The 25,191-nt window shown below is 44.2% G+C and overlaps 2 protein-coding genes across 6 annotated transcripts in view; one reads left to right on the forward strand and one right to left on the reverse strand.

Annotated features, from left to right (window-relative positions):
• Positions 1–648: 648 nt before the first annotated feature.
• Positions 649–12,646, reverse strand: VPS29 (VPS29 retromer complex component). The gene is made up of 4 exons (XM_084762749.1): positions 12,561–12,646; positions 5,516–5,707; positions 1,828–2,063; positions 649–1,124 (listed from the first exon to the last, which is right to left on the reverse strand). Exons 1-4 carry the CDS (start codon positions 12,561–12,563, stop codon positions 1,007–1,009), a joined length of 549 nt encoding a protein of 182 aa, XP_084618875.1. The 5' UTR covers positions 12,564–12,646; the 3' UTR covers positions 649–1,006.
• Positions 12,540–25,191, forward strand: part of RAD9B (RAD9 checkpoint clamp component B) — a 31,282-nt gene continuing 18,630 nt past the window's right edge. The window contains exons 1-5 of one of the 5 annotated variants that reach the window (XM_084762709.1): positions 12,540–12,664; positions 14,964–15,034; positions 16,298–16,447; positions 16,634–16,748; positions 21,179–21,278. In XM_084762709.1, the coding sequence (XP_084618835.1) occupies positions 12,658–12,664; positions 14,964–15,034; positions 16,298–16,447; positions 16,634–16,748; positions 21,179–21,278 (443 nt within the window). In that variant the 5' untranslated portion in view covers positions 12,540–12,657. Of the gene's footprint in view, positions 12,665–12,693; positions 13,127–14,963; positions 15,035–16,297; positions 16,448–16,633; positions 16,749–21,178; positions 21,279–25,191 lie in introns of those variants that run through there. The other 4 variants (XM_084762710.1, XM_084762708.1, XM_084762711.1 and 1 more) reach the window with 4 other exon arrangements.

The following is a 25,191-nucleotide window of genomic DNA, read 5'->3' on the forward strand; positions in this document are numbered from 1 at the left end:
CAGAGGCAGGCAGATCTCTAAGAGTTCGAGGACAGCCTGATCTACAAAGCAAGTTCAGGACAGCCAGGAGTACAAGAGAAACCCTGTCCTCAAAAACCAAAAGCCAAAACCAACCAAACAAAAATTATCTACATTGCTATTTCATAACTAATTTTGCTGGCATGAATTATAATTTAAATATCTGTTTTCCAATGGTCTCAGTCAACCCCTGTAAAAGGGTTGTGTGAGCCCCGAAGGGGTCGTTACCCACATGTTGAGAACCACATCTGCAGCTGCATTTGGTTTTTCATTTTTATGTTTCTGTGTGTTTGGGGTTTTTTGTTTGTTTTGAGACATGGTCTCCCTATCTAGCTTTGGCTGGCCCAGTACTGACAGTGTAGACCAGACGGGCATATAATTTTGTTTGTTTTTCGAGACAGGGTTTCTCTGTGTAGCGCTGGCTGTCCTGGACTCACTTTGTAGACCAGGCTGGCCTCAAACAGAGATTTGCCTGCCTCTGCCTCCCAAATGCTAGGATTAAAGGCGTGCACCATCATGGCCAGCTCTGGTATACAACTCTTAAGAGTTCTACCTGCCACTGCCTTTTGAGTGCTAAGATTTCAAGTCTATGGTTTTTAAATTAAGCACAGGTTTTCAAGAAAGTCTAAATGAAGGTAGACATTTATTACCAGAGAAGAGAAAACACACACAGAAAGTCTGGATTATTTCTTTTCATGCACTAGTTTTGTAATGAAGTCCAAATTCCAACTAGGAAGATATTTATAAGGGTAGACTTACCACGGGCCCTGTGTGTGGAAGACTTCTTTCAAAAGAACCCATGGACTGCAAACTCAATTATTCTTACAGTTTACAAGAAGCTTAGAGCAACTAGGTATTAACAGAGAAAACTTTTAGTGCAAAATATTATAAAGGTGATACAACCGAGTGCCTCTTAATTGTTTAATTATTTGATTTGAACAAGGAAATGAAAACAAACAGAAAAAAAATGATCAAGACAGGCCTGGCTTTAAGATTTTTTATACTCAATTCGTTCTACTTTCACGTCATCTCCAATTAGCTGATAAACATAAGTGACCACTGTAGAAGCCTGGATATCCATCAGCACAAATGATGGGATAATATTTCTGGAAGAAAAATAAACAGTGTTAGAGTTTTATCCTAAAGCAACATCACTATAAGTTTCAACTCAAGACATTAAACACAAGGAGAAATCTGATTGCTAACTGCACACTGAAAACAACAGTAGCGGGTGGTGGTGGCGCATACCCTTAATCCCAGCACTTGGGGAGGCAGAGGCAGGTGGATCTCAGTGAGTTCAAGGCCTGCCTGGTCTGCAAAGTAAGTTCTAGGATAGCCAGAGAAAACAGAGAAACCCTGTCTCAAAAAAGAACAGCAATAAAAAAAGAGTACCGATACAGACTTACTTACCTATTTATTCTGTTTTTTTGAGATAGAGTCTCACTATGTAGCCCTAGCTGGCCCTGAACTCAGAGATTTACTACCTGCCTCTTCTTCTGGAATGCTGGGATTGAAAGTATGCACCACCATGCTAGCTCTTATTTAAATGTTGTATTTTTAGTTCTCTCTTTTTTTGGTTTTTCAAGACGGAGTTTCTGTATGTAATAGCCCTGGCTGTCTTGAAACTGTGATTGTAGACGAAGCTGGCCTCTCGAACTTACAGAGATCCGCCTGCCTCTACCTCCCAAGTGCTGGGATTAAAGGTGTGAGCCACCATGACTGGCTAAATGTTGTATTTTTCTTTATAAAGTGTCATACATGCAGTTACTACTTTTCTAAAGCTCTAGGTGCCTAAGTTGTGGTACTTACGTTTCCAAGGCATTGTATGCCCCAGTGGCAGAACCTGGGTTAATGTAGAATTTGTTTTCATGCTCAAATGCTTCAAATTTGTGTGTGTGTCCTGAGATAAGGATGTCCACGTCAAACTGCCTCTGAAGCAGTGCTAAGCTAGCCATGTCTCCCCACGGGATAACTTGGTGTCCATGGATCAGACCAATCTTGAACTGTCCCACAGTCACAACCTTCTGTTCTGGGTAGTTCAGATTCTAATATAGAAAAGAGGCAGCAAGAAAACACACATTTCAGATGGCATAAAACTCTGTTTAAATAGTCAATGTTATATAGGTATCTTCATACAGCACCTTACAACACACTTTAAATTGTTTTTCCTCAACCTGTGATATTGCAATGGTGCTTAAAACACAATTCAGCTGATATAAACTGGAAGCTGCCAAGAAATCACTTTATTGAGTTAATTTCTATACAATATGGGTTCTTCAGGGCAGAGTAATTATTCCTGGACTGGTGAGATGGCTCAGCAGGTAAAGGTGCTTGCCACCATGCCTGGATTCTATCCTTGTTGTCCTTTGATCTTCACAGAACACTGGCACTCGTGCACGGACGCACAACTATTGTAATAAAACATTTAAGAGCCAGCAATGGGTACACACACCTTTAACCCCAGCACTCAGGAGGCAGGGACAGGTGAATTTCTCTGAGTTCAAGGCCAGCCTGGTCTACAAATCCAGGTCCAGGACAGCCAGGGCTGTTACACAGAGAAACTGTCTCGAAAAACAACCAACCAACCAACTAACCAACAAAAAAACAAATTTAGAGTAATTATCCCTTAAACTTGTGATTTTTACAACTTAAAGCACAGAATCTATAAGCTGGGACTGACTTAAGTTATATCCCAGGCTTTAATAGTTATGATACCCATTTTACAGATGAAGAAGCTAAGGTACAGCTGGGCGTGGTGGCGCACGCCTTTAATCCCAGCACTTGGGAGGCAGAGGCAGGTGGATCACTGTGAGTTTGAGGCCAGCCTGGTCTACAAAGCGAGTTCTAGGACAGCTAGAGCTGTTACACAAAGAAACCCTGTCTCGGGGAAAAAAAAAAAAAGTAAGGTACAAACAAGCTGCAATAACTTGCCCAAGGTTATATACCAATAAAATGCCTGTTAGATTCAAATCCTGTCTACATGGCACTAAAAGTCTGTCCATTTAGCAAATTAGAAATAAATTTTTAGCTTTTCTAATTAAACTTTTTGACACAAATAGAAAAACCTTAATATAGTTATATATTTTTTGGGGGGTGGTTTTGAGACAGGGTCTCTCTGTGTATCCTTGGCTGTCCTGGACTCACTTTGTAGAACAGGTTGGCCTCGAACTCACAGTGATCCCCCTACCTCTGCCTCCCAAGTGCTGGGATTAAAGGCGTGCGCCACCACCGCCCTGCTAGCTTATATTCTAATTAACGAGTAAGCTGCTACCAGCACTCAGGAGACAGAGGCAGGTGGATCTGAAAGTTCAAGGCCAGCCTGGTCTAAGAGTGAGTTCTAGGGCAGTCAGAACTATACAGAGAAACCCTGTCTTGGAAAAACAAAAAATAAACAACAACAACAAAAATACCACCAAAAACAAAAAACAAAAAAACTCAAACCAAAACAAGTTGGCTGTTCTTTCCTAGCTTGCACGACCAAGCCTTCATGGTTTACCGCAAATTGTTTTTAGATCTGCTAAATAAGACCACTGTATGTTCATCTTGTTTGGTATAAAGAAGCTCTTTGGGACTGTTCTAAAGCTTCTTTGGCAGTAAGACAGGTTAACTCCCGGCAGCACCCAGCCTACCTCAAAGATGATGAGCATCAAAGAACCTCCTTAGAGACGGCTTGAAATTTGGCAAACAAGCCACTAGGCAGAATGTACTTGTTTCTGCCACAGACAGAATTCTGCCTAAAAATAGGCAAGCTTGGATGTAGGCAGAGTCGACGGCCAAACTCTGCCAAGACAGGGTAAGCAAGTCCTCAATAGTTCCTGCCTTGAGAATATGTCTGTCAGATATGTTAGGCCAGAAGGCTGAAGATGGTGCTCCAATGTTTTAGAGAGTTTTGGGGGACTGTTCAGGCAGAAAACTGTCTCTGTCTGTTTTTCATTTTGGAGGCCACTAACCTATACTTTCGGTTCACTCAGGTAATTAAGTTTTATTCCTTTTCAAGTCTCTGATGGGGTTGAAGACCAGATAATTTAGTTTTACAATTAAGCTTAATTCTTTAAGGGTTAAGATGTTTTTAGGTCTAGATAGATGTTTTAAGTTAACAGAGGTGAGATATGATATTGATTTTCATTCATAATTTTAGACTCACTAAGATAGGAAAGATGTTTACTTCAAGTCTGCCAAATACAAATCGCCAAATCACTATGAATGTAACATTTATATAATTCCTGATTGTTTCATGGTTCTTCCTACTGAATGTAGTTTATTTTATTCATGTGTAACATAAATGTATATATATATATATATATAAATATAATTTTAAAAAGAAACTGGGTTTTTTTTATCTTTATATTTTTATTTTGTGTATGTGTCAATTCATGTGTGCACCTGGGCCATTGTACACACATCCTAAAGTCAGGCCTCTCCTTCAACCATGTGTGTCTTGGAGATCAAACCAGGTCATCAGCGCCTTTATCCACTAAGCCACCTCAATGGCCCTAAACCCTTTGAAAACATCAACCAAATTAAATAATTTTTTCAAAAGCTTAAGATTCCAAGAAGCACAAGGTAATTTCTTCACATTGGAATCAGGTCTGTTTCATGAATTATTCAATTCCAATCGTATTTATTGAGGGTCAGAAGAAAAGCACCGTATTTTCCAGCATATGAGACCACTCACTAGGCATGTAAGATGACCCTCAACTTTCCAGTTAAAATATAGAAAATATTCGCCATATAAGACTACCCCTTTTCCAACGTATATTCTGTGCAGCAGACTTGGATGAAGGAGAGGTAAACATCTTTTTGTTATGATCCCAAAAGGAATAGACTTGTCAGAGAACAGGTGATGTTAATCCACCAGAAGACGAACCACCATCTGCGGGAGCTTGATTGTGGCCAGCTGAAAAACATATGGACAGACTCTGGGAGGAGATATATATATATCTATAGATAGATATATAGATAGAGATATGAGCCCAAAACAGGAGAAGGAGCTTTTTGGAGAGACTTGGGATAGTTTTGGCTGTTCATCGCTCCATTTCGGGACACTCCTAGAGAGAACCGCTCAAGGGAAGGCTTCGGGGCTGCAGGCGCTGGCTGCTCCAGGTGCCAGCAGAAGTCCTGCTGACTACACCAGCAGAATCGTTCCTCAGAACTGATATCCTTAAGGTTTCATTCTTGTGTTCTTTAATCTCCTTTTTCCTACTGTTTAGGTTAGTCAGGTTATAAGTGAGGTACTCTTGGTTTATAAGTTCATAATAAAATATAATTGTTAAGAAAATTGAGCCAGCCAGGTGTAGTGGTGCACGCCTTTAATCCCAGCACTCGGGAGGCAGAGGCAGGTGGATCCCTGTGAGTTCAAGGCCAGCCTGGTCTACAAAGGGAGTCCAGGACAGCCAGGGCTACACAGAGAAACCCTGTCTCTCGGGGGAAAAAAAAGATAAAGTTTATGCAAAGCAGCAAGAAAGAGAAGAGGATGGTTAGGAAAGAAAAATGGCACCTCATCAAAGTCTCCTCTTACGATGTGGACATCACCAGCCAGAGTCTTGAGGTAGTCATAGCTCTCCTTGGTGCAGAGGTTCCCGGTGCAAAGAATGTGCTGGATCTTTCCCGGCACCAGGAGTTTTTTGAATTTAGCCGGCAGGCTGTTGCAGCGGTGTGGAATGTGCAGGTCTCCTAACACCAACACCAACTTTTGGGTGTCAGAGAGGAACAAACACAGCATTAGATATGATGTCAAACATGACCCTCCCATGATTACCCCTAAGCCCACCAGAGACTCCAGAGCCCAAGAGAGCAGAAGGTACCCATATGGTTCCTGTCCTGGGTTGACAAACACATGATACTGTGTCTGCTCTCAGACAACCTTATCTTGGATATCAAAAGTGATGCTATTTACCAATAAAATAGAATAAAATCAAGTAGTCTAAAATGAATACTTAAGCTCTGGGTGTGGTGGCAGATGCCTTTAATGCCAGCACTAGGGGTAGGGAGCAGAAGCAAGAGGGCCACTGCAGGCTCAAGGCCTGTCTAGTCTATACAGCAAGATATAGGTCAGCCACAGCTACATAAAGAGATTCTGTCTCAGAAAAAGTAAAAACTAAAAAATATTGACTTAGGGAAAAAAATATATATATTGATTTAGGGTTGGAGAAATGGCTGTTCTTACAAAGGACCCAAGTTCAATTCCCAGCAGCCACATGGCAGAGCACAAGTGTCTAGAACTGCAGTTCCAGAGGATCTGCAACCCTTGCATAAATATGCAAGCAGAACACCAATGCACATAAAAATAAATCTTAAAAAATACTGACTTAGAAACCTATAAATTACATCAAATCAAATGAAAACTGCAAAATGAACAATATCCTGCTAGAATCTACGGCATCTGAAGAATGGGCAGAGTGATTCTTATTTCTGCAACTATAATATAAAACCTATTTAACTTAAAAAAAGGATTGGATGTTTTTGTTTTTCTTTTCTTTTTTGGCTTTTCCAGACAGGGTTTCTCTGTGTAGCCCTGGCTGTCCTGGACTTCCTTTGTAGACCAGGCTGGCCTCGAACTCAAAGTGATCTGCCTGCCTCTGCCTCCCGAGTGCTGGGATTAAAAGCATGAGCCACTGCACCTGGCTTGTTTTTTGTTTTTCAAAACAGGGTTTCTCTGTGTAACAGTATCCTAGATATCCTGGACTCACTTTGTAGACCAGGCTGACTGCAAACTCAGAGATCTGCCTGCCTTTGCCTCCCAAGTGCTGGCATTAAATGTGTGCTACAGCCAGCATTTTAAAAAGCATTGTTAAAGAAAATTATCAGAAATGAAATAATACGGGCCTATAGAGATGGGTCAATGGTTGCACTGTGTGCTCTTGCTGAGGTCCCAGGTTCAGTTCCCAGCACCCACAAAGCAGCTCAAAACCATCTAGTTCTAGTGGATGTGCTGCCCTCTTCTGACCTCCTCAGGTACTGCATGCATGTGCTGTAATGCAACCTAATACAGCAGCACATGCAAGCAAAACATACTTTCCCCCTAAATTGAATAATATGGTTGGGTATGGTGGTACGCGCCTTTAATCCCAGAACTCAGGATGCAGAGGCAGAAAGAGCTCTATGAGTTTGAGGTCAACTGGTCTAAAAATAGAGCTCCAGGCCAGCCTAAGATAACCGTGAGACATTGTCTCAAAAAGGAGAAAGAGGGAAGGAGGGAGGGAGGGAAGGAGAGAGGGAGAGAGAGAGGGAGAGGGAGGATATACGTGAATGAATATGCTGGGTCTGGTGGTTCATGCTGGGAAGCCAAGACAGGGAGACTGCTAGTTCAAGGCCACCTTGGGCTACATGGCAATCAAGTTCTAGTTCTAGGCCAGCCAATGGTGCAAAGTGAAACTATCACACAGACAAAACACACACACACACACACACACACACACACACACACACACACACACGTATGTATGTATGTTTATATATAAATCAAAAAATGAAATAATAGGGAAAAGATTAATTTTATAGTTTATGCTAAAAACTTTTTGAAGAAAACTAGCCCAGATTTAACTGACTTTGTTACCTCAAACGTTTGGCAGATGTTCCAAGGCACAGCTATGCTTTAGAGTCTCAATAGATGCAATGTACCTCTGACTTATAGGCTTTGCTATCTTTACTTTCTTTCACTAGAAACCATCACTGTTATATCTGTACTACCTGGATAAAACTGCTTCTTCCATCCCCTTGGTTGAGTTTGGAAACTTAAACAATAACACTTTCACAGTCATTTATGTGCATTAGAGAAGAACAAAAAGCTAGGTAAATGAGGCAGGAGGGCAGGAGCTTAGCAGGATGTAGCTGAGCATTGCCACAAACAATCTCTGCTCTGAAATATCAAAGAATTAAAAAGCCAATAGTGGGCCTATAGAGATGGCTAGAGGTTAAGAGCACTAGTTGCTCTTCCAGAGGACCTCAGTTCAATTCCCAGGAACCACATGGTGGCTCACAACCACTTAAGTTGAGATCTGGTGCCCTCTTCGGACATGCAGGCAAAACACTGTGTACATGATAAATAAAGGGGAAAAAAAAAAGCCAATCCTAGGACAGGCATAGTGGCCTATACCTTTAATCCCAGCACTAGGGAGGAAGAGGCAGTCAGATCTCTTTGAGTTCAGAACCAGCCCAGTCTATATGGCAAGTTCCCTAGGGATGAGAGTGGGGCGGTGGGGAGGGGTGGAGCCAATCCTACGAAATGTTAAACTAAAAAATGTCAAGGTTGAAAAAAATAAACTGACAGAATATTGTTTAAAAATTCATTTAAGCCAGGTGTGGTAGCACATGCCTGTAACCCCAGCCCTTGGGAAGCAGAGGCTAGCCTGGTCTACAAAGAGAGTCCAGGACAGCCAAGACTACACAGAGAAACCCTGTCTCAAAAAACAAACAAAAACCTTTAAAAAGTTCATTCAAAGGGAGCGGGGCACAGTGGCATATGCCTGTAATACCAGCACTTGGGAGGCAGAGGCAATCGGATATCTGAGTTGGAGGCCAGCCTGGTCTACAAAGGGAGTCCATGACAGCCAAAGCTACCCAGAGAAACCCCTGTCTTGACAAAACAAAACAACAAGAGCAGCAGAAGAGATTTCCCATGTTGATTAGTATGAGCACACCTTGCAGGATTTTCCTCATACAGACTTTCCTTTCAGCAGTGCATACACTCCTTAACTGGTTTTCAAGGCATGACTATCCCTGAACAGTATCAAAGAAAGCATTACATGTTTAATATTACAAAGCAAACAGTTTTTGCCATGATAATGTTTAAAAATTTTTAATTTAGCCAGGCATGGTGGTACATGCCTTTAATCCCAGCACTCGAGATGCAGAGGCAGATGAATCACTGTGAGTTCAGGGCCAGCCTGGTCTACAAAGTGAGTCTAAAACACCCAAGGCTTCACAGAGAAACCCTGTCTCAGAAAAAAATTAATTAAATAGTTAATTTGACAGCTGTGGAGTAGCTCAGTGGTTACAAGAACTGACTGCCCTTCCGGAGGATCCAGGTTTGATTCCCAGCACATGGTGGCTCACAACTGTCTATAACTTCAATACCAGGGGATCTGGTACCCTGTTGTGGTTTGGAGGGTACCAGATACACAGGAAGATCATAGACGGGCATGCAAACATATCCACATTAAAAAACTAATTAAGAGCCGGGCGTGGTGGCGCACGCCTTTAATCCCATCACTCGGGAGGCAGAGGCAGGCAGATTGCTGTGAGTTCGAGGCCAGCCTGGACTACAAAGGGAGTCCAGGACAGCCAAGGCTACACAGAGAAACCCTGTCTCAAAAAACCAAAAAAAAAAAAAACTAATTAAAATGTAAAATCAAGGGCTGAAGAAATGGGTCGAAGGTTAAGGGCACTGGCTGCTCTCCCAAAGGTCCTGAGTTCAATTCCCAGCAATCACATGGTGGCTCACAACCGACTATAATGAGGTCAGGTGCCTTCTTCTGGTGTACATGCAAGCAAAACACTGTATACATAATAAATAAATCTTTTAAAAAATTTTAAAATCAATCCAAAACAAAAATGTGGCTGAGTGGTGGTGGTGCACACCTTTAATACCAGCATTTGAGAGGCCTGTGAGTTCTAGGCCAGGCTGATCTACAGAGTGAGTTCCAGGACAGCCATTAATACAGACAGATGCTGTCTCAAAAAAACAAAAAACAAAACAAAACAAAAAACCCAAAATGTATGAAATGAGAATGATTACTAAAATAAGCTTGATTTATCTCACAACAAAATTAAAATGATTAAGCTGGGCACGGTGGTGCATGCCAGCACAGGATAGGTAGAGGCAGGTGGATCTCTGTGAGTTAAAGGTTCCCTGGTCTACAAAGTGAGTCCAGGACAGGCAAGGCTACACAGAGAAACCTTGTCTCGAAAAAACTAAAGAAATTAAAATAAAAATGATTGCCAAGAAAAGGAACTGTTATGAAGACAGAGTAGCTGAAGTAATAGGTGACAAATGAGCACACTCTGGGGGGAATCCTTTCTAAGCTAAAACCACTACAAAGTATCCAGTGTCAATTAATAGACAAGTACCCTGACACAGAACAATCTTCACTTTAGAGGGGGATCCTTTCAGATTTGGGTTGAAGAACAGAATTATTGTGGGATGCTGACATTTGAGGAAAAGGAAAAGGGGGAAAAAATCTCTGTATTAAAAGAAAGAACTCTGAATCCATCAGAGGGTGTTATGTCTAACACAGGTTGAAAAACTCGGGGCTAGAAATGAATTGTTGGGTCAGAGCGTATCCTAAGGAACACTAGTAAGACAAGCCCTGTCAGCATGACTGAAGACTTCAGTTCTAGGAGGTGCCATCAATAGCCTTGACTGTCAATATGTGAACCGTGACTGGATGGAGTATCAAGGCTGCACTGCAGGACAAAATCCTATGGTTTTCTGAGATGGTGTCATGAGAAACAGTTACAGGACACACGTCAGGAGTGCCCGTGTCTAAATTCCACAGCTACAGGTCAGGTTAGACAAACAGTAGAGTCAGTGCAGGATCTGGAAACTGAAGTCGCATTAAATTCATATAAGGAAACAACCCAAACAAAGCATGGGGGTTGGTTCCTTCCTAGTTGACAGAACTGGGGAGGGTGAGAAACCCAGTTACCAGCCACCCGACCACCATGGTTAGTAGGAGCGGAGAGAAACTTACTCTGTGCCCAGCCTTAGTGGAATGAAGAAGTTGATTGCAGACAGGGAATGAAAAAAAAAAGGGGGCGAAACATGACCAATGTTAAAAGAAAGCAACAAAAGTTAAAAGGAAATAAAAAGAAAAACCCATACCAAATATGCAAAATTTGTTAATGATTTCTGAATGTTATGGAAGAAGTGTTAAAAATCAGCTGTGATGAAAATAATTCCACAAGAGCCACTCTACTTTTAAACACAGGACAGACACACACACATAGCAAATCTGACTGTCAATGTCCTTCTACATTTTTCTGATCTTGCTTTCCACATTGGCTCCTGTCACCACCATATTTATCATTCCGTTTACTCTCCATAAGATTAGATATTTATAATTTGAAGAATTCATCATGAACAGATTGCAGCTAGTATATTCTGGTTCCTGGGGTCTTGTTATCTCTGGATACATCGATATGTAAATGTTTTTATCTTCGAGGTTCTGGTAGTGAGAAATCATGCTCCGGAGTAAGGTATTACTATTTGCTAGAGAAGCCATTACCAGCACAAGTGCATTATCAAGTGATGAAAATGTCAAGGAAAGATCAAGACAAAAGAAACCAACACACACTGAGTGTGGTGGCACACTCCTTTGGTGCCAGCACTCGGGAGACAGAGGCAGGCAGATCTCTGTGAATCCAGGCCAGCCAGCGTTACGCCATAATAACCTGACTTAGCCTGGTAGAGACTGCTCAGCAATTAAAAGCCTTTGCTTATCTTGCAAAGGACGCGGATTTGGTTCCCCATACCCACATGGCACTTCACAACTGCCTGCAGCTCCAGTTCAGGGGGGATGCCTAGCCCTCTGGTCTCCAGTGGCACCTGAATGTGTAAACTCACGCGGAGGCATACATGCACAAGAATTAAAAATAAAATTGTAAAGAAATGTGACGCACAGCAGGGCAACTACCCTGACACGTAAGCGTTCACCTCTCAAAACGACTTCAGAAACATGAATATGGCATCCTAGCAGCCACCTCTTCTCCCCTGGAAAGTGTCTCCAGATTTGGCGTAAATTAACTAGTCTACTTTTAAACTGGAGTCCGTTTAGAAGCAAAAACCCGACAACCTTAAGCATACATCTTCGGAACGCTTACAAAGCCGCCTTTTTCAAAGGTCGTTTGCACAAGCCTAATCTCTGTGAAAGCGCAACGCGTGCGCGCGCCCATCAGAGAGGTGCCTTCACTTTACCGTCCCAAAAGCACAAACGGCAAAGAGAAACAGAAACCCTCGACAAACTTTAGGGAGCAAAAGGTGCCTTAAAATAACTGATCACGGGGACGTGTCTGCTCCTTGGATTTCATACAGAAAGGTCGTAGGCTCGGCAATCTATTGGGGGGCGGGGGCGGGGGGCGCGCTGATGCAGACCGGGGAAGCTAAAGCTCTCCAAATAACTCGCGCATCTTCGCAGACTTTCAATGGTTCCCACGAGTTCGCTCTAAGGGGTCTCAGCGGCCACAGGACACAAGCCCCCCGAGTGGCCAGTGCAGCGGCTACTGCGCGTTCTGCACCGAGGCCGGCTGTCCCGGGAGGGAGCCGTGGGCCTCCCCGGGCAGCAGCGAGCCGATCTCGTGACAGCTCCAGCGGCCGGGTCCGCCTCGCACGCACGCCCTCTGGCCGCCGGGGTGAGGGGCGACGCCAGGCCGGGCCGCACCCTTGGCCAGCCGCGCTCCTCCCGGCCCTCCATCGCGGCCTTCCCAGGCTCGGGCCTCGCCCGCGCTCGCCCCAGCCTCCCGGATCCTCCTCGTTCCCCGCACCCTCGAGGCCACAGCATCACGGCCCGACCCGCATCGCTGCCGCCGCCGCCGCTGCCGCTCACCATCCTGTCACCAGGCTCCGTTCAGTCACCACGAACGCCGCCGCCCTCTTCCTCAGGCTCCTGGGTGACCCGCCCACCTCTTCGGCCAACCAATGAGATGCGAGGTTTGCACCAGACTCAGCTACGGAGGCCCGTAGGGGTCTTTCCCCATCAGAAAGCAAAACGGGTGATGTGAGAAAAATCCTCGTGGGTGGAGCAAGTGCAGGCTACATCCGGGCACCTGCGGCCGGCGCGCTTCCACCCGCCATGCCTGTTATCCCGGTAGCAATGCTGAAGTGCGAGATGACGGGCGGTCAGGTGAAAGGTGGAGCGGACATTCTCGCTTTGTTGCTTAGAAGAGGAAAAGCCAAGCGTCCGTGAAGTGTCTCCATGTCTTCTTACGGTTCCTCTGCCATCCTTCGCCATGACTGAGGAAGCGAAGCCTGGCCATAGCGCCCCTCACGAGGGCCCTGCTGGGCTTCGAATAGCGTGGCCAGTCTGTTCTATTTATGCCTAGTATTTAATTTGGTGACCATGAAATGAATTGTGGCATTGGCCTTGATCTCAGATTGATGAAGGCTGTTGTGGTGAGAAGTTGAGGGGGAAAGTAATACTTGACCAGCAAAAGTTTTTATTTGGGGCCGGGTGTGGTGGCGCACGCCTGTTATCCCTACACTCGGGAGGCAGAGGCAGGCAGATCTCTGTGAGTCTGAGGCTAGCCTGGTCTACAAAAAGCAAGTCCAGGACAGCCAGGACTGCTACACAGAGAAACCCTGTCTCAAAAAAAATCTTTTAAAAAAAGTTTTATTTCTTTATTTGTTTTGTTGGAGCTCAGAGAAAACACCCTGCCCTTTATTCGAGATTCTGCCAGAGAACTTTTGTTTGTTTGTTTTTTAAATATTTATTATTATGTATACAGTGCTCTGCCTGCATGTACACCTGCACGCCAGAAGAGGACACCAGATCTCATTATAGTTGGTTGTGAGCCACCATGTGGTTGCTGGGAATTGAACTCAGGACTTTTGGAAGAGCCAGCCAGTGCTCTTAACCTCCGAGCCGTCTCTGCAGCCCTATTTTTGTATTTTTAGTGTATGATCTTGAACAAGCTGCTGTATCACTTTGAAGCTAGTTTTCCTCAATTGGAAAATGACCCAGATATTAACACCTTCGTTGATAGTGTGCTAGAGGCATGAAATAAAAATACATGTCATGAGCTCAGTAATTAGAAGGGTGATATGGGGAACTACATTGTGCATAGCCTTATAAAAGACAATGGTTGGGCCGGGGACAGAGTTTCTGGGTGGACAGACCGCTTGCCTGGCACGTACAAGGCCCTGGCTTGCACCCCCCTACAGAGGATGGGAGAACCCAAAAAGAAAATGAATGAAAGCATTAGCACGGAAATTTGTTTGCCGGGGAAATAATTTTGTTGAATTTTAAATCGCTACAGATTTATTGCACTTTTACTATGTATGTAAAGGGTATTATACAGTACTTCCTGGTGGACAAAATGCTGTGTGGATCAGCTGAATAACTTAGCTCTCAAGGGTAGCCTGAGCTTTGTTCTACCCTAAACCTAAAAGTCAAACGTTAACGGGAAATCATCATTCAGATCTACTCAGAAAAAAAAAAAAGGGATTTCTTTTTCTGTTTTTTTGTTTTGTTTTGTTTTGTTTTGTTTTGTTTTTTGAGACAGAGTTTCTCTGTGTAGCCTTGGCTGTCCTGGACTCACTTTGTAGACCAGGCTGGCCTCAAACTCACAGCAATACGCCTGCCTCTGCCTCCCGAGTGCTGGGACTAAAGGCGTGTGCCACTGCGCCCAGCTCAAAAAAAGGGATTTCAAACCAGTGGCTCCAGCTTAGCGGCATCATGTAGGTTTGGCCACTTTGTGGTGAGTTCCTGTCATGGCGCCTCCTCTCACGGTGATGCACTTGGCTAGAACTTGACAGAGCCTCCAGGTTGAGATCACTGTGGCCTAACCCGAGCATACTGGAAGCCAAGATGCTGGCTGTTGTTATATATAGCACATGAATCAAAGGGAGCCGGTAGCTGGTTAGTCTCCAGCCTCTGCCCAAAAAGCTGGGAGTGAATGGTAGAGCCAGGTTGAAGAAGGTGGTACAGAATAGGCTTGAAGTTTGGGTAAGGTAGTTGCCAACGATTCCCAGATAACTGTACTTTGGTTGATGGGGAGTCTCTGCAGCGTCAAAGACCCCTCTTTCCGTCTCTGGCAGTCTGACCCATAGGGCAGTGACAACGAGCTCAACCACAGAATCACTGGCAGAATTTGACAGGCGTGGTTAAGTTGTTCAGTTGACCACAGTGTCCTTTCCGTTTTCCTCTGAGTCCTGAGCATGCAGAAGTAGTCTTGGGATTATCGTTAGTGCTGCGAAGGAGCATGAACAGCACCTTTCTTTTCTTCCGCAGTATTCGGGAAAGCAGTACAAACCCTGTCACGAGTGAGTGATCACCTCTGGCTAGATCCATCTGAGAAAGGTGTAAGTAAGTCCAGTTAAAAGGGCAGGTATAGCTGGGCATGGTGGCACATGCCTTTAATCTCAGCAATTGGGAGGCAGAGGCAGGCAGATCACTGTGAGTTCAAGGCCAGCGTGGCCTACGAAGTGAGTCCAGGACAGCCAGAGCTACATAGAGAAACCCTGTCTCAAAAAACAAAACAAAAAATCCACAAACAAAAAAACAAAAACAAAAAAGGCAAGTATATGCACACCTTTAATCCCAGCACTTATCCCAGCAGAGGCATGAGGATTTCTCTGAGTGCAAGGCCAGCCTGGTCTACAGAGTAAGTTCCAGAACAGCCAGGACTACACAGAGAAACCATGTCTCAAAAAACAAACAAACAGGGCTGGAGAGATGGCTTAGAGGTTAAGAGCACTGGCTGCTCTTTAAGAGGTCCTGAGTTCAATTTCCAGCAACCACAGGGTGGCTCACAACCATCTGATACCTTGTTCTGGCTTGCAGGTGTACATGCAGGCAGAACACTATACATAATGAATAAATACATATTTTTAAAAACACAAACAAAAAGCCAGGTGTGATGGCATAGGCCTATGATCCCAGCCCCAGCAAGACAGGTCAACCAGCTGTATAGTTGAGACCAATTTGAACTATGAGACCCTGCCAAAATCAATTAAGTTTAAAAGAATGTTAAGTGACCGATCATTTATTAAAGCAAGAGAAGATATGTAAAAGAGCCAAGTCCATGCCAGGGGTGGTGGGTAAAATCCCAAGCACTTAAAGATTCAGAAACCTAGCTAGGCGCAGTGGCACACGCCTGTAATGCCAGCACTCGGGAGGCAGAGGCAGGCAGGTTGCTGTGAGTTTGAGGCCAGCCTGGTCTACAAAGGGAGCCCAGGACAGCCAAGGCTACACAGAAAAACCTTATCTCGGAAAAAAAAGCCAGTTGGAGGCATGCATTCCTCGAATGGCTGAATTGAGTGATCGCTTCTCCCCTTGGACAAGGTGTGAGGTGATCAGTCACACAAGGCTCTTTTCTCTCGCTTTTCCATTTCTTCGTACATTAGTGTTATGGTCACTGTGGACACTGACAGTTTTACAGTTCCAGAGCTTAATATTATAGATTTTGTAAATGTATGTCCAACATAGATACAATATGTAGGTGACCGTGTGCAAGTTCAACACACATGGTTTCATTTGAATATATTTGTGGCACTAAATGCATAATAGGATTAATTCAGGGTAGAAGTTGGTTTTCTCTGAAACAGCTCACTGATGTTTTGCAGCTTGCTCTGAGAGCTGTGAATTCTTGTCACTCAACATATGGCTACGTCCTGTTCTCATCTGTGTTTTTTCAACATTATCAATGGTCACCCTCAGCCACGATGATCGATTCTGGCATACCACTGAATTTAAATTGCAGATTGGCAATAAAGGTAAAAACAGTTGGTTTTCTCTTAGAGGGGAGAAACACCAGTTGTGTAGGGTATAACAGCTGTACTAGGCTTAATCACCTAACTGCCATTCACAAACACATGGGCTTTCCCTCTGTTGGGTTTTAAAAAGCTAATGGGACAGCCAGACCAAGTGTGTTTGTTGTTTACAATGTGTTTGTGTTGCAGTCAATTCTGCCAATCTTTAGATGCCTGAATTATCTCGAAAGAAGTGTAGAGAGGTGCAAGATAGTCAGCAAGTCGGATCAGGGCAAAGTCGTCATTCAGTTCCTCTGCAGGCACGGTAGGTGCAGCTGAGAGCCGCATGTCTCTCAGTAGTCCTTTCTTTTTCTTTGTTTTTTTTTTTTTCGAGACAGGGTTTCTCTGTGTAGCCTTGGCTGTCCTGGACTCACTTTGTAGACCAGGCTGGCCTCGAACTCACAGCAATCGCCTGCCTCTGCCTCCCGAGTGCTGGGATTAAAGGCGTGCACCACCACGCCCGGCTTTTTTTCTTTCTTTCTTTTAACATATATATTTATATTATTACACATAAATAAAATAAACTACATACAGCAGGAAGAACCACGAGACAATCAGGAATTATATAAATGTTGCATTCATAGGAATTCGGCCACTTGTACTTGGCAAACTTGAAGTAAACATCCTTCCTAGCTTGTTGAGTCTAAAATTCTGAATGAAAATCATTATCATATTTTATCTCTATTAACTTAGACCATCTATTTAGATCTAAAAACATCTTAACCTGTAACCAACTAAGTTTAGTTATAAGACTAAACTATCTGGTCTTCAACCCCATCAGAGACTGAGAAGGAATAAAACTTGTTACCTGAGTGAACCGGAAATTCAGGTTAGCCGATTCTTAGTATTTCTATGCATACAATCTGCAAACTGACGGTGAAGTGGGGTATGTACAGGTCTGGAGCGTGGCAGCTGTGGCAGCTGTGGTAGCTGTGGTCTTTGCAGGTGTACTGTAAGGTGGCCCCTGTTACTTTCTCAGGCTTTCATGGCACACACTTGTCCACATGCGAAACAAAGCAGCTTTTTAAAATGTCCAACTGGGGAGATGGGTCAGTCAGCCTTGCAAGGAAGTGATCCGCTGCCCAGCTAGCCTAGCCTACCTGATTGACGAGCTTGAGGCCAGTGAGAGGATCCATTTTAAGGGAAAACAACAACAATGAAAGTTGGTAGACAGTCCCCAAGGAATGACACCTAAGGTTGTGCTTTGGTCTTACACACCACCCACCCCACGATAGCACACAGGACATATGTATGTCCCCTACACATAGCACACAGGACATATGTCCCCTACTCAAATGTTCAACTGAATCTCCGTTGGTTTTCCTAGCTGGATGTGATGGCACCCATCTCTGAACCTATCACTCAGTGGCTGAGGCAACAGGGTCCTGAGTTTGCAGCCAGTGCAGCTAAACAGCCAGTTCCGGGCTCTCAGCTATGTAGTTAGAGCCCGTCTCAGAGCACTTAATGCACACCTGGGACAGCGGCCCGCATCTGCTGTGTTCAGGAATGGTCTGATGGAAGGTGGGACCCTTCCATTCACTTCCATGAGATTAGACTCACAGTTCTTAGTTTGACTTACATTTATCTTAGAGTAATTGTTACTTTAGTGCATATTTATAATCCTTAGAGTTTTCTCTAAAATATAATGATGTAGCACTATTTCTCTTTGAATCTAAATCCATGTAACAGCAAACCATGTGCTGAGAGCATACTTGAAAGGACGGCAAGGCTGACTGTCACAAGTTCTGTCCCTTTGCTTGTGATCTCTGTGAAGAACGTGAGCTCCAGGAGCCTTCCCTCTCTGCTGTGTACACTGGGTGGCTCTGTCCTCATGCCCCAGGCTTCTGGGAGGAGACGGTGAGGTCCCACGGGAACAGGCCAGGGCAACAGAGTCAGACCTTCAGCAAACCTGCTCCTCAGTTATGTTCAAGTACAAGTGTTTCTTCCTGAAGTTTCTACAGAGCATGGTCAGTACAGCTCATCTTTGAGACTCCTTTAGCTAAGCTGTACTTTGCATAACTTAATATTTCCTCAGCAAGCTTAGATCCTTCATAACCTCAATTTACCATTCCAGCTTCTTCTATATTGCTATTAAAGCTCCTAAGATCGTCCCTCTGTGGTCACCATCAAAAGTTGCCACCTTTATTTTATTTATTTTATTTTTTCAAGACAGAGTCTCTTTTTACTTTATTTTATTTTTTATTTTAAAGATTTATTTATTTATTATGCATACAGTGCACATAAGATCACATTATAGATGGTTGTGAACCACCATGTGGTTGATGGGAATTAAACTCAGGACTTCTGGAAAAGCAGTCAGTGCTCTTAACTGCTGAACCACCTCTCCAACCCCTTATTTATTTATTTATTTATTTATTTATTTATTTATTTATTTTTGGTGCCAAATTATCAGTAGCCCCTCACTTTAAAAAGTTGGAGTTTGGCTGGGTGGTGCTGGTGCATGCCTTTAATTACAGCACTTGAGGCAGAGGCAGGCAGAGGGCAGCCTGGTCTACAGAGTGAGTTCCAGGACAGCCAAGGCTACGTGGTGAAACCCTGTTTGGAAAAACAAAACAAAAAGTTGGGGTCTGAACCCAGTGTGATAGTGCATACCTTTAATCCCAGCCCTTGGGAGGCAGAGGCAGGCAGATTGCTGGGAGTTCGAGGCCAGCCTGGTCTACAATGGGAACCCAGGTCAGCCAGGGCTAAAACAGAGAAACTCTGTCTCAGAAAAACAAAACAAAAAGGAAAAAGAGAAACAAAACAAACCGTTGGGGGTCTGTCTCCTTACTTTGACATCAACAGTGGTTTGCATAGGTTCCTAGCCTAGGCCCCCAAGACCTGCCTGCTTCAGCATTGCCTCAGAGCTTCTCTCCTGGCAGGGAACAAGCCAGGGCTAGACCACGTGGCCTCGGGCACCCTCGTTGCTCCCACTGAGGCTCTTGACAGACAATGAGCCCACCCCAGATGATCCTCCACAGCTAAGCCTAAGCTAGACCTCAAGAACCACTCAATAAACTCAGGAGGAGCCAGGAGTGATGGCGACCACCTTTAATCCCAGCACTCAGGAAGCAGAGGCAGGAGGATCTCTGTGAGTTTGAGGCTAGCCTGGTCTACAGCGTAAGTCCAGGACAGCCAGGACTGTTACATAGAGAAACCCTGTCTCAAAAAACCAAAAATGAAAAAGAAATAAATAACCAAACAAACTCAGGAGGAGTAACATGTGTTAGCTGTTACAGGGAACTCAATTTCAGAGTGGTTTGTTACATAGCCAAATTAAGAAAAGTGGATAATACACAAATGTGCATATTTATTAGGTTAATAATTGCTGGGTGCAGTGGTGCACACTCAGCACTCAGAGGCAAAGACAGGTTTACTAATGTTTGAGGCCAACCTGCCTACATAGTGAGTTTCCAGCCAGCCAGGGATAGTGATAAAACCTTAGTAGTCAATCTTTGTTATTCAGTAAAACGACGCAAGTGTCAAGTTTTATTTCTTTATTTGAGATGAGGCCTGACTAGCTTTGCTGGCCATAGAACTCCATGTAGATTAGGCTGGCCTTGAATTTACAGAGATCTACTTGGCTCTGCCTCCTGAGTGCTAGGATTAAAGGTATGTACCACCATGCCTGGCAGTTTTAAAGAATATTTATATTTTTTGTTGTTGTTGTGAGCCTAGCCTTTAATGGCTGAGCCATCTCTCTCCAGCTCAGAATTGGAAAAAAAAAGTGTGTGTGTGTGTGTGTGTGTGTGTACATTTGGTGTGGTTCAAACTAAAGCCATCATACTTGATGGCAAACTTTTTTTGTTTTGTTGTTGTTGTGGTTGTTGTTGGAGACAGGATGCCTGGTGCGCAGGGTTCTAGAGACCCTGGTACTGGAGTTACAAACAGTTGTAAGCTATCTGAGGGTGCTGGGAACTGAAGGATGGTCCTCAGCAAGAACGTCAGGTGCTCTTCGCCATCTCTCCAGCCCCTGAAACAGCAAGCGTTTAGGACAGGAATACTTGGCCTGTATTGCTATTTCTCCTAAAGCAAAAATAAATCACAGACAAGATTTAGAGTTCTGACTGCCTAAAATCCTGTAAAGAAAGGCTAGTCCTGAATAAAGTGTCTAAAAAGAGGCTTGAGATCTATAGCCTGTCTTGCCAGGTACTGTTTCCCACACATTTAAGATGTTTCTTTTCAGGGACTGAAGACATAGCTAAATTTGCAGAGTGCCTGTCCGTCATGCAAGAAGTCCTGGGTTTGATCTCCAGTACTTGAGCATCACGGTGCATGCCTGTAGTCCTAGCACTCACGGTGCATGCCTGTAGTCCTAGCACTCACGGTGCATGCCTGTAGTCCTAGCACTCACGGTGCATGCCTGTAGTCCTAGCACTCACGGTGCATGCCTATAGTCCTAGCACTCGGGAAGCAAAGGCAGGAGGATCAGGAGTTGAAGGTTTGAGACCACTGGGCTGGGTGAGACCTGTCTGTCTGGTTTGCCCAGAGGATGTGATGTGTTGCTCCTTGTCCACTAGGGGGCAACAACACATTTCATAATTAAGGCCACTTTCTACTTCAGGCTGCGTGCACCTGCCACACAGGAAACATTACTTTAATTTTATTGCTTTAATTTAGTTGTAAAAGGCAGGCTTTTAAAGCCTGTTCATTTTGCACTTACAGTTATTAAGAGGTTGCTTTGTTCTCTTTAAGGCATTAAAAGAACTCACAATGTGTATTTCCAAGACAGCCAGCCCTTGAAAATCCTCTTTGAAAAGAGTTTGTGTGCGAACATCCTGATGATTAAACCCAGGTAAAGGGTCTCCTGACGCCTCCTTCTCTTCTGAACACAGCGTCCTCAGGCAGTGAACAGCTCACTTGGAGCTTTTCTTTACTTTATAAGATTATTTTTAAGTCAGCACACACAGTGCTGGGTTTCTTTATGGCATGGCACGCTGTGTACATTGTACTTTGGTCACACTCCATTGCCCTCTCTTGCCCCCACATCCTCCTAGAGCTTTCTGACCAGTTATTCTTTCTAAAAAAGGCTAACAATGACTTAAAGCAATCACTGGCATTGTCACAAAGAAACTTTGAGAAAGACGGGTGACAGCTGCTTAGAGGAGGCAAGATGGCCACCAGGAGCTCTGAAATACCTCCCTGTGGCTTCACACTTCGAGTCCAGCCCAAGGAGAAAATCTGTTGGGCACTTTACATCTATACACCTTCTGTTCTGAGCCCTAGAACACACAGCTTGAGGACATTTGAACACTTTATGCAAATTGTTTTTCTTACTCCGTTGTTTCCTAGGTTATGGGTGAGCCATGTTTGTCAACGGCAGGCGCTCAATCATTTGCTTCAGTTGCAGCATTGGCTGTTTATTCCCATGACTCTGGAGCAAGGTGTATTTTATCTTACTGGCTTTTTAAATTACAAAAGGAATCTTTGTTCCCCACAACTCATCCAAATGCACTGAAGAATGGCAAGGGTGTGACTCTGGCCCTCTGTGGCTCTCTTAGCAGTCTGGTGACCCTGCCTACAGCACACGCCAGTGTGTGAATGCACATGCTGCTGCACATGTATAGAGGCAGGAGTTCTCTCCTACCACACGGGGCCTGAGCATGGGGGAGCGCAGGTCATCAGCCTGGCAAACAAGCCCTTCACCTGCTGCCTTTTTTCTGGTCCTAAACTTGCCTTTGAAACTAAGCTACTGTGAGGAACTTTTGATATCAGTTCACTTACATCAATCTGATTTTTTCTTTGTTTGTTGAGACAGGGTCTCTCTGTGTAGCCTTGGACGTCCTGGACTCACTCTGTAGACCAGGCTGGCCTCGAACTCACAGCGATCCACCTGCCTCTGCCTCCCGAGTGCTGGGATTAAGGGCGTGTGCCACCACATCAATCTGATTTTGAGTAGTTGCTGTTCTCTTTGCATTGTGTGTCTGAGCTATAATCTCCTACTGATTGCCTTACAGGGGAACATTTAGGGAGCTTCCCCAGTTTTGCTGCCGGAAACAACCCTGTATAGTACACAGAATAGTGTCTGTTAGCTAGTGCTGTGGGACACATTCTCCCCAAGTGTAGAGCCTTCATAAGTCAGGCACTTACTCCGCTGTTGACATAGCTGGGCCTTAAGTGGACGTTGCTGGATCAAGGTCTCTCCCGAGTTTGAAGACAGGCAGCACTAGAGCTGTGCTATCACTGGTTCTCACCTTGGGGAGGCACTGCAGAACTCACTAATAAGGCTGCTGGAAGCTCAGGAAGATCCATTCCTAAAAGTCTTCACAAAGCCAGAAGCCTCAGGCCTTTTCCAGTCTGGCGTCAGAACCACCACCCCGTAGCTCCTGCTGTTTTCTCTCAGAAATAAGTCTAAGCCCAACTCACACTCAAATACAGGGAAGTGGATCATTAGGACCATGTTACAGGCTGCCCAACAGAGTCCTAAAAATGGAGGTAGTAGGTCGGGGGCTGATAAACACTTTACATTCCTGTGAATTCTGTCAGCTCATTTACCATCCAAATACTGTCACTTCCATTGTCACTAGCACATGAGTTCTTCTAAGTAGAGAACATGATAAATCTTTGTATATTACATACATACATATATGCATAAATATACATACATATAAAACATAAATACATAAATATATTATGTATACAGTGCTATGCCTGCATGTACACCTGCATGCCAGAAGAGGGCACCAGATCTCAAGAGCCATCACGTGGTTGCTGGGAATGGAACTCAGGACCTCAGGAAGAACAGACAGTGCTCTTAACTTCTGAGCCATCTCTCTAGCCTGACAAAATAAATTTTACAAATTTTGACAGCAGTATAAGTAAAATTGTTGCATTTTCATTGTTAATAATGGGTCTAAGAAGGCTGGGCATGGTGGTGCATGCTTTTAATTTCATCACTCAGGAAGCAGAGGCAGGCAGATCACTGTGAGGCAAGGCTATACAGAGAAACTCTGTCTTGGAAAACAACAAAAAAAAGGAGGGGGCTGATAATTTTATATTTAGTTAGTTTTTCTTTGTTTGCTTGTTTGTTTTTAAATTTTTCAAGCCAGGGCTTCTAAGTGTAGCCTTGGCTGTCCTGGACTCATTTTGTAGACCAGGCTGGCCTTGAACTCACAGTGATCCACCTGCCTCTGCCTCCCTGAGTGTTGGAATAGTGGGCATCTGCCACTGCGCCCAGCTCACAGTTTTGGTTTGGTTTGGTTTTTCTGAGTTTTTTTAAAGACCCTTTTGAGACAGGGTCTCATACCTGAAGTGAGAACTTAAAAGCCCTGCTGCCTCCACCAAGTTTATTTGGTATCTTGTGGGCTGGGGTGTAACAAAGGGATAGAGCTCTTACCTAACATGTACAAGTCTCTGGCTTTGATAACTATATACACAAAAGAAAGAAAAAAAGTTACTTCAAGTTCCAGGACAGGAGAAGCTGAGACAAAAGTATTATGAAAGCCGGGCAGGCACAGTGGCGCACGCCTTTAATCCCAGCACTTGGGAGGCAGAGGCAGGTGGATTGCTGTGAGTTTGAGGCCAACCTGGTCTACAAAGTGAGTCCAAGACAGGCAAGGCTACACAGAGAGACCCTGTCTCAAAAAATCAAAAAAAGGAAAAAGTATTATGAGCTCAAGGCCAGCCAGGGTTGCATAGCAAGGCTCTGGCTCAGAGCAAGTTTTTTGGCATTTATATAACACCTTCCCTTTAAACAAGGGAGAAATCCCCAGATGAACTTGATAGTTGTTCCTGGCGTTCTGGCATCAAGATGCTCGCTAACTAATGTCTAGCACCAGGCTAGCAACGGAGACAACACACATCCTAAGAATGTCATTTTTATCTAACAACACCTCAAGTGCAAAAGGATGACAGAACTTGCCATTTCTCTTCATTTTGTTACAGTGCAATTTTATTTTATTTTAATTTAAAATGCTGTACTTTATATTTTTACAAGATTCGCTTATTTTATGTATATGAATGCTCTATCTGCATGTATACCTGCAACAACCATTTCATAATTGAAGGTGGTCTATATAACAAGTTGAGTTCCAGGACTCCATAAGTAGACCCTGTCTCAAATAAATAAAAAAAACAAATAAGTTTAATTTGGCTTATAGTTTCAGTGGCTTAGAGTCCACCATGAGAGCAGGACCAGCTGAGATCTCATATATCAAAACTGCAGGTAGGAGGCAAAGAGAAAACTAACTGCAAATGGCACCTGCCTTCTGAAAGTCAGAGCCCACCCCCAATGGCACACCTCCTCCAATAAGGCCACATCTCCTAATCCTTCCCAAACCGTTCCATCAACTGAGGACCAAGTGTTCAGATGCCCAAGGCTTACAGGGGCCATCTCAATTCAAGCCACCACATGCGTGTCTAGCTTAGTCCATCCTCAGCTGTGTCTGAGGAGCTCATCTTCTGCTGTCCCCTTTCAGGCCTGGAGCCAGAATGGAAGGCACCGTCTGCCCCAGTGTTCTGCTCACAGTGCAGCCTCTGCACGTTTTCTAAAGCGGTTCTGACATTTCACATGCCCTTGATTCTGAGCTCTCTTAGCTGGCCTGCAAAGGAAGGTACAATTTAAAAATACTCACAATAAGAAAGAAGGTAGACCTTTGGAGGCAGCTTCCTAAGTAATAAACAGGCCTGTTTATTTCCAGATTCGAGACTCAAATAGCAGTAAGGTTCTTGCTGTTTTCCACCTCACATCAGTACCTTTCATCACATTT

Source organism: Acomys minous, assembly GCF_964271855.1.
Source record: "Acomys minous genome assembly, chromosome: 16".
NCBI lineage: Eukaryota > Metazoa > Chordata > Mammalia > Rodentia > Muridae > Acomys > Acomys minous.

What these genes read in the sequence shown, in the direction of transcription:
- VPS29 (XM_084762749.1), bottom strand. An exon ending in TAAGAGGAGACTTTGATGAG is followed by an intron (nt 2,064 to 5,515) that starts GTGCCATTTTTC and finishes TTTCTATATTAG; the next exon opens with AATCTGAACTACCCAGAACA. An exon ending in GCATACAATGCCTTGGAAAC is followed by an intron (nt 1,125 to 1,827) that starts GTAAGTACCACA and finishes TTTTTCTTCCAG; the next exon opens with AAATATTATCCCATCATTTG.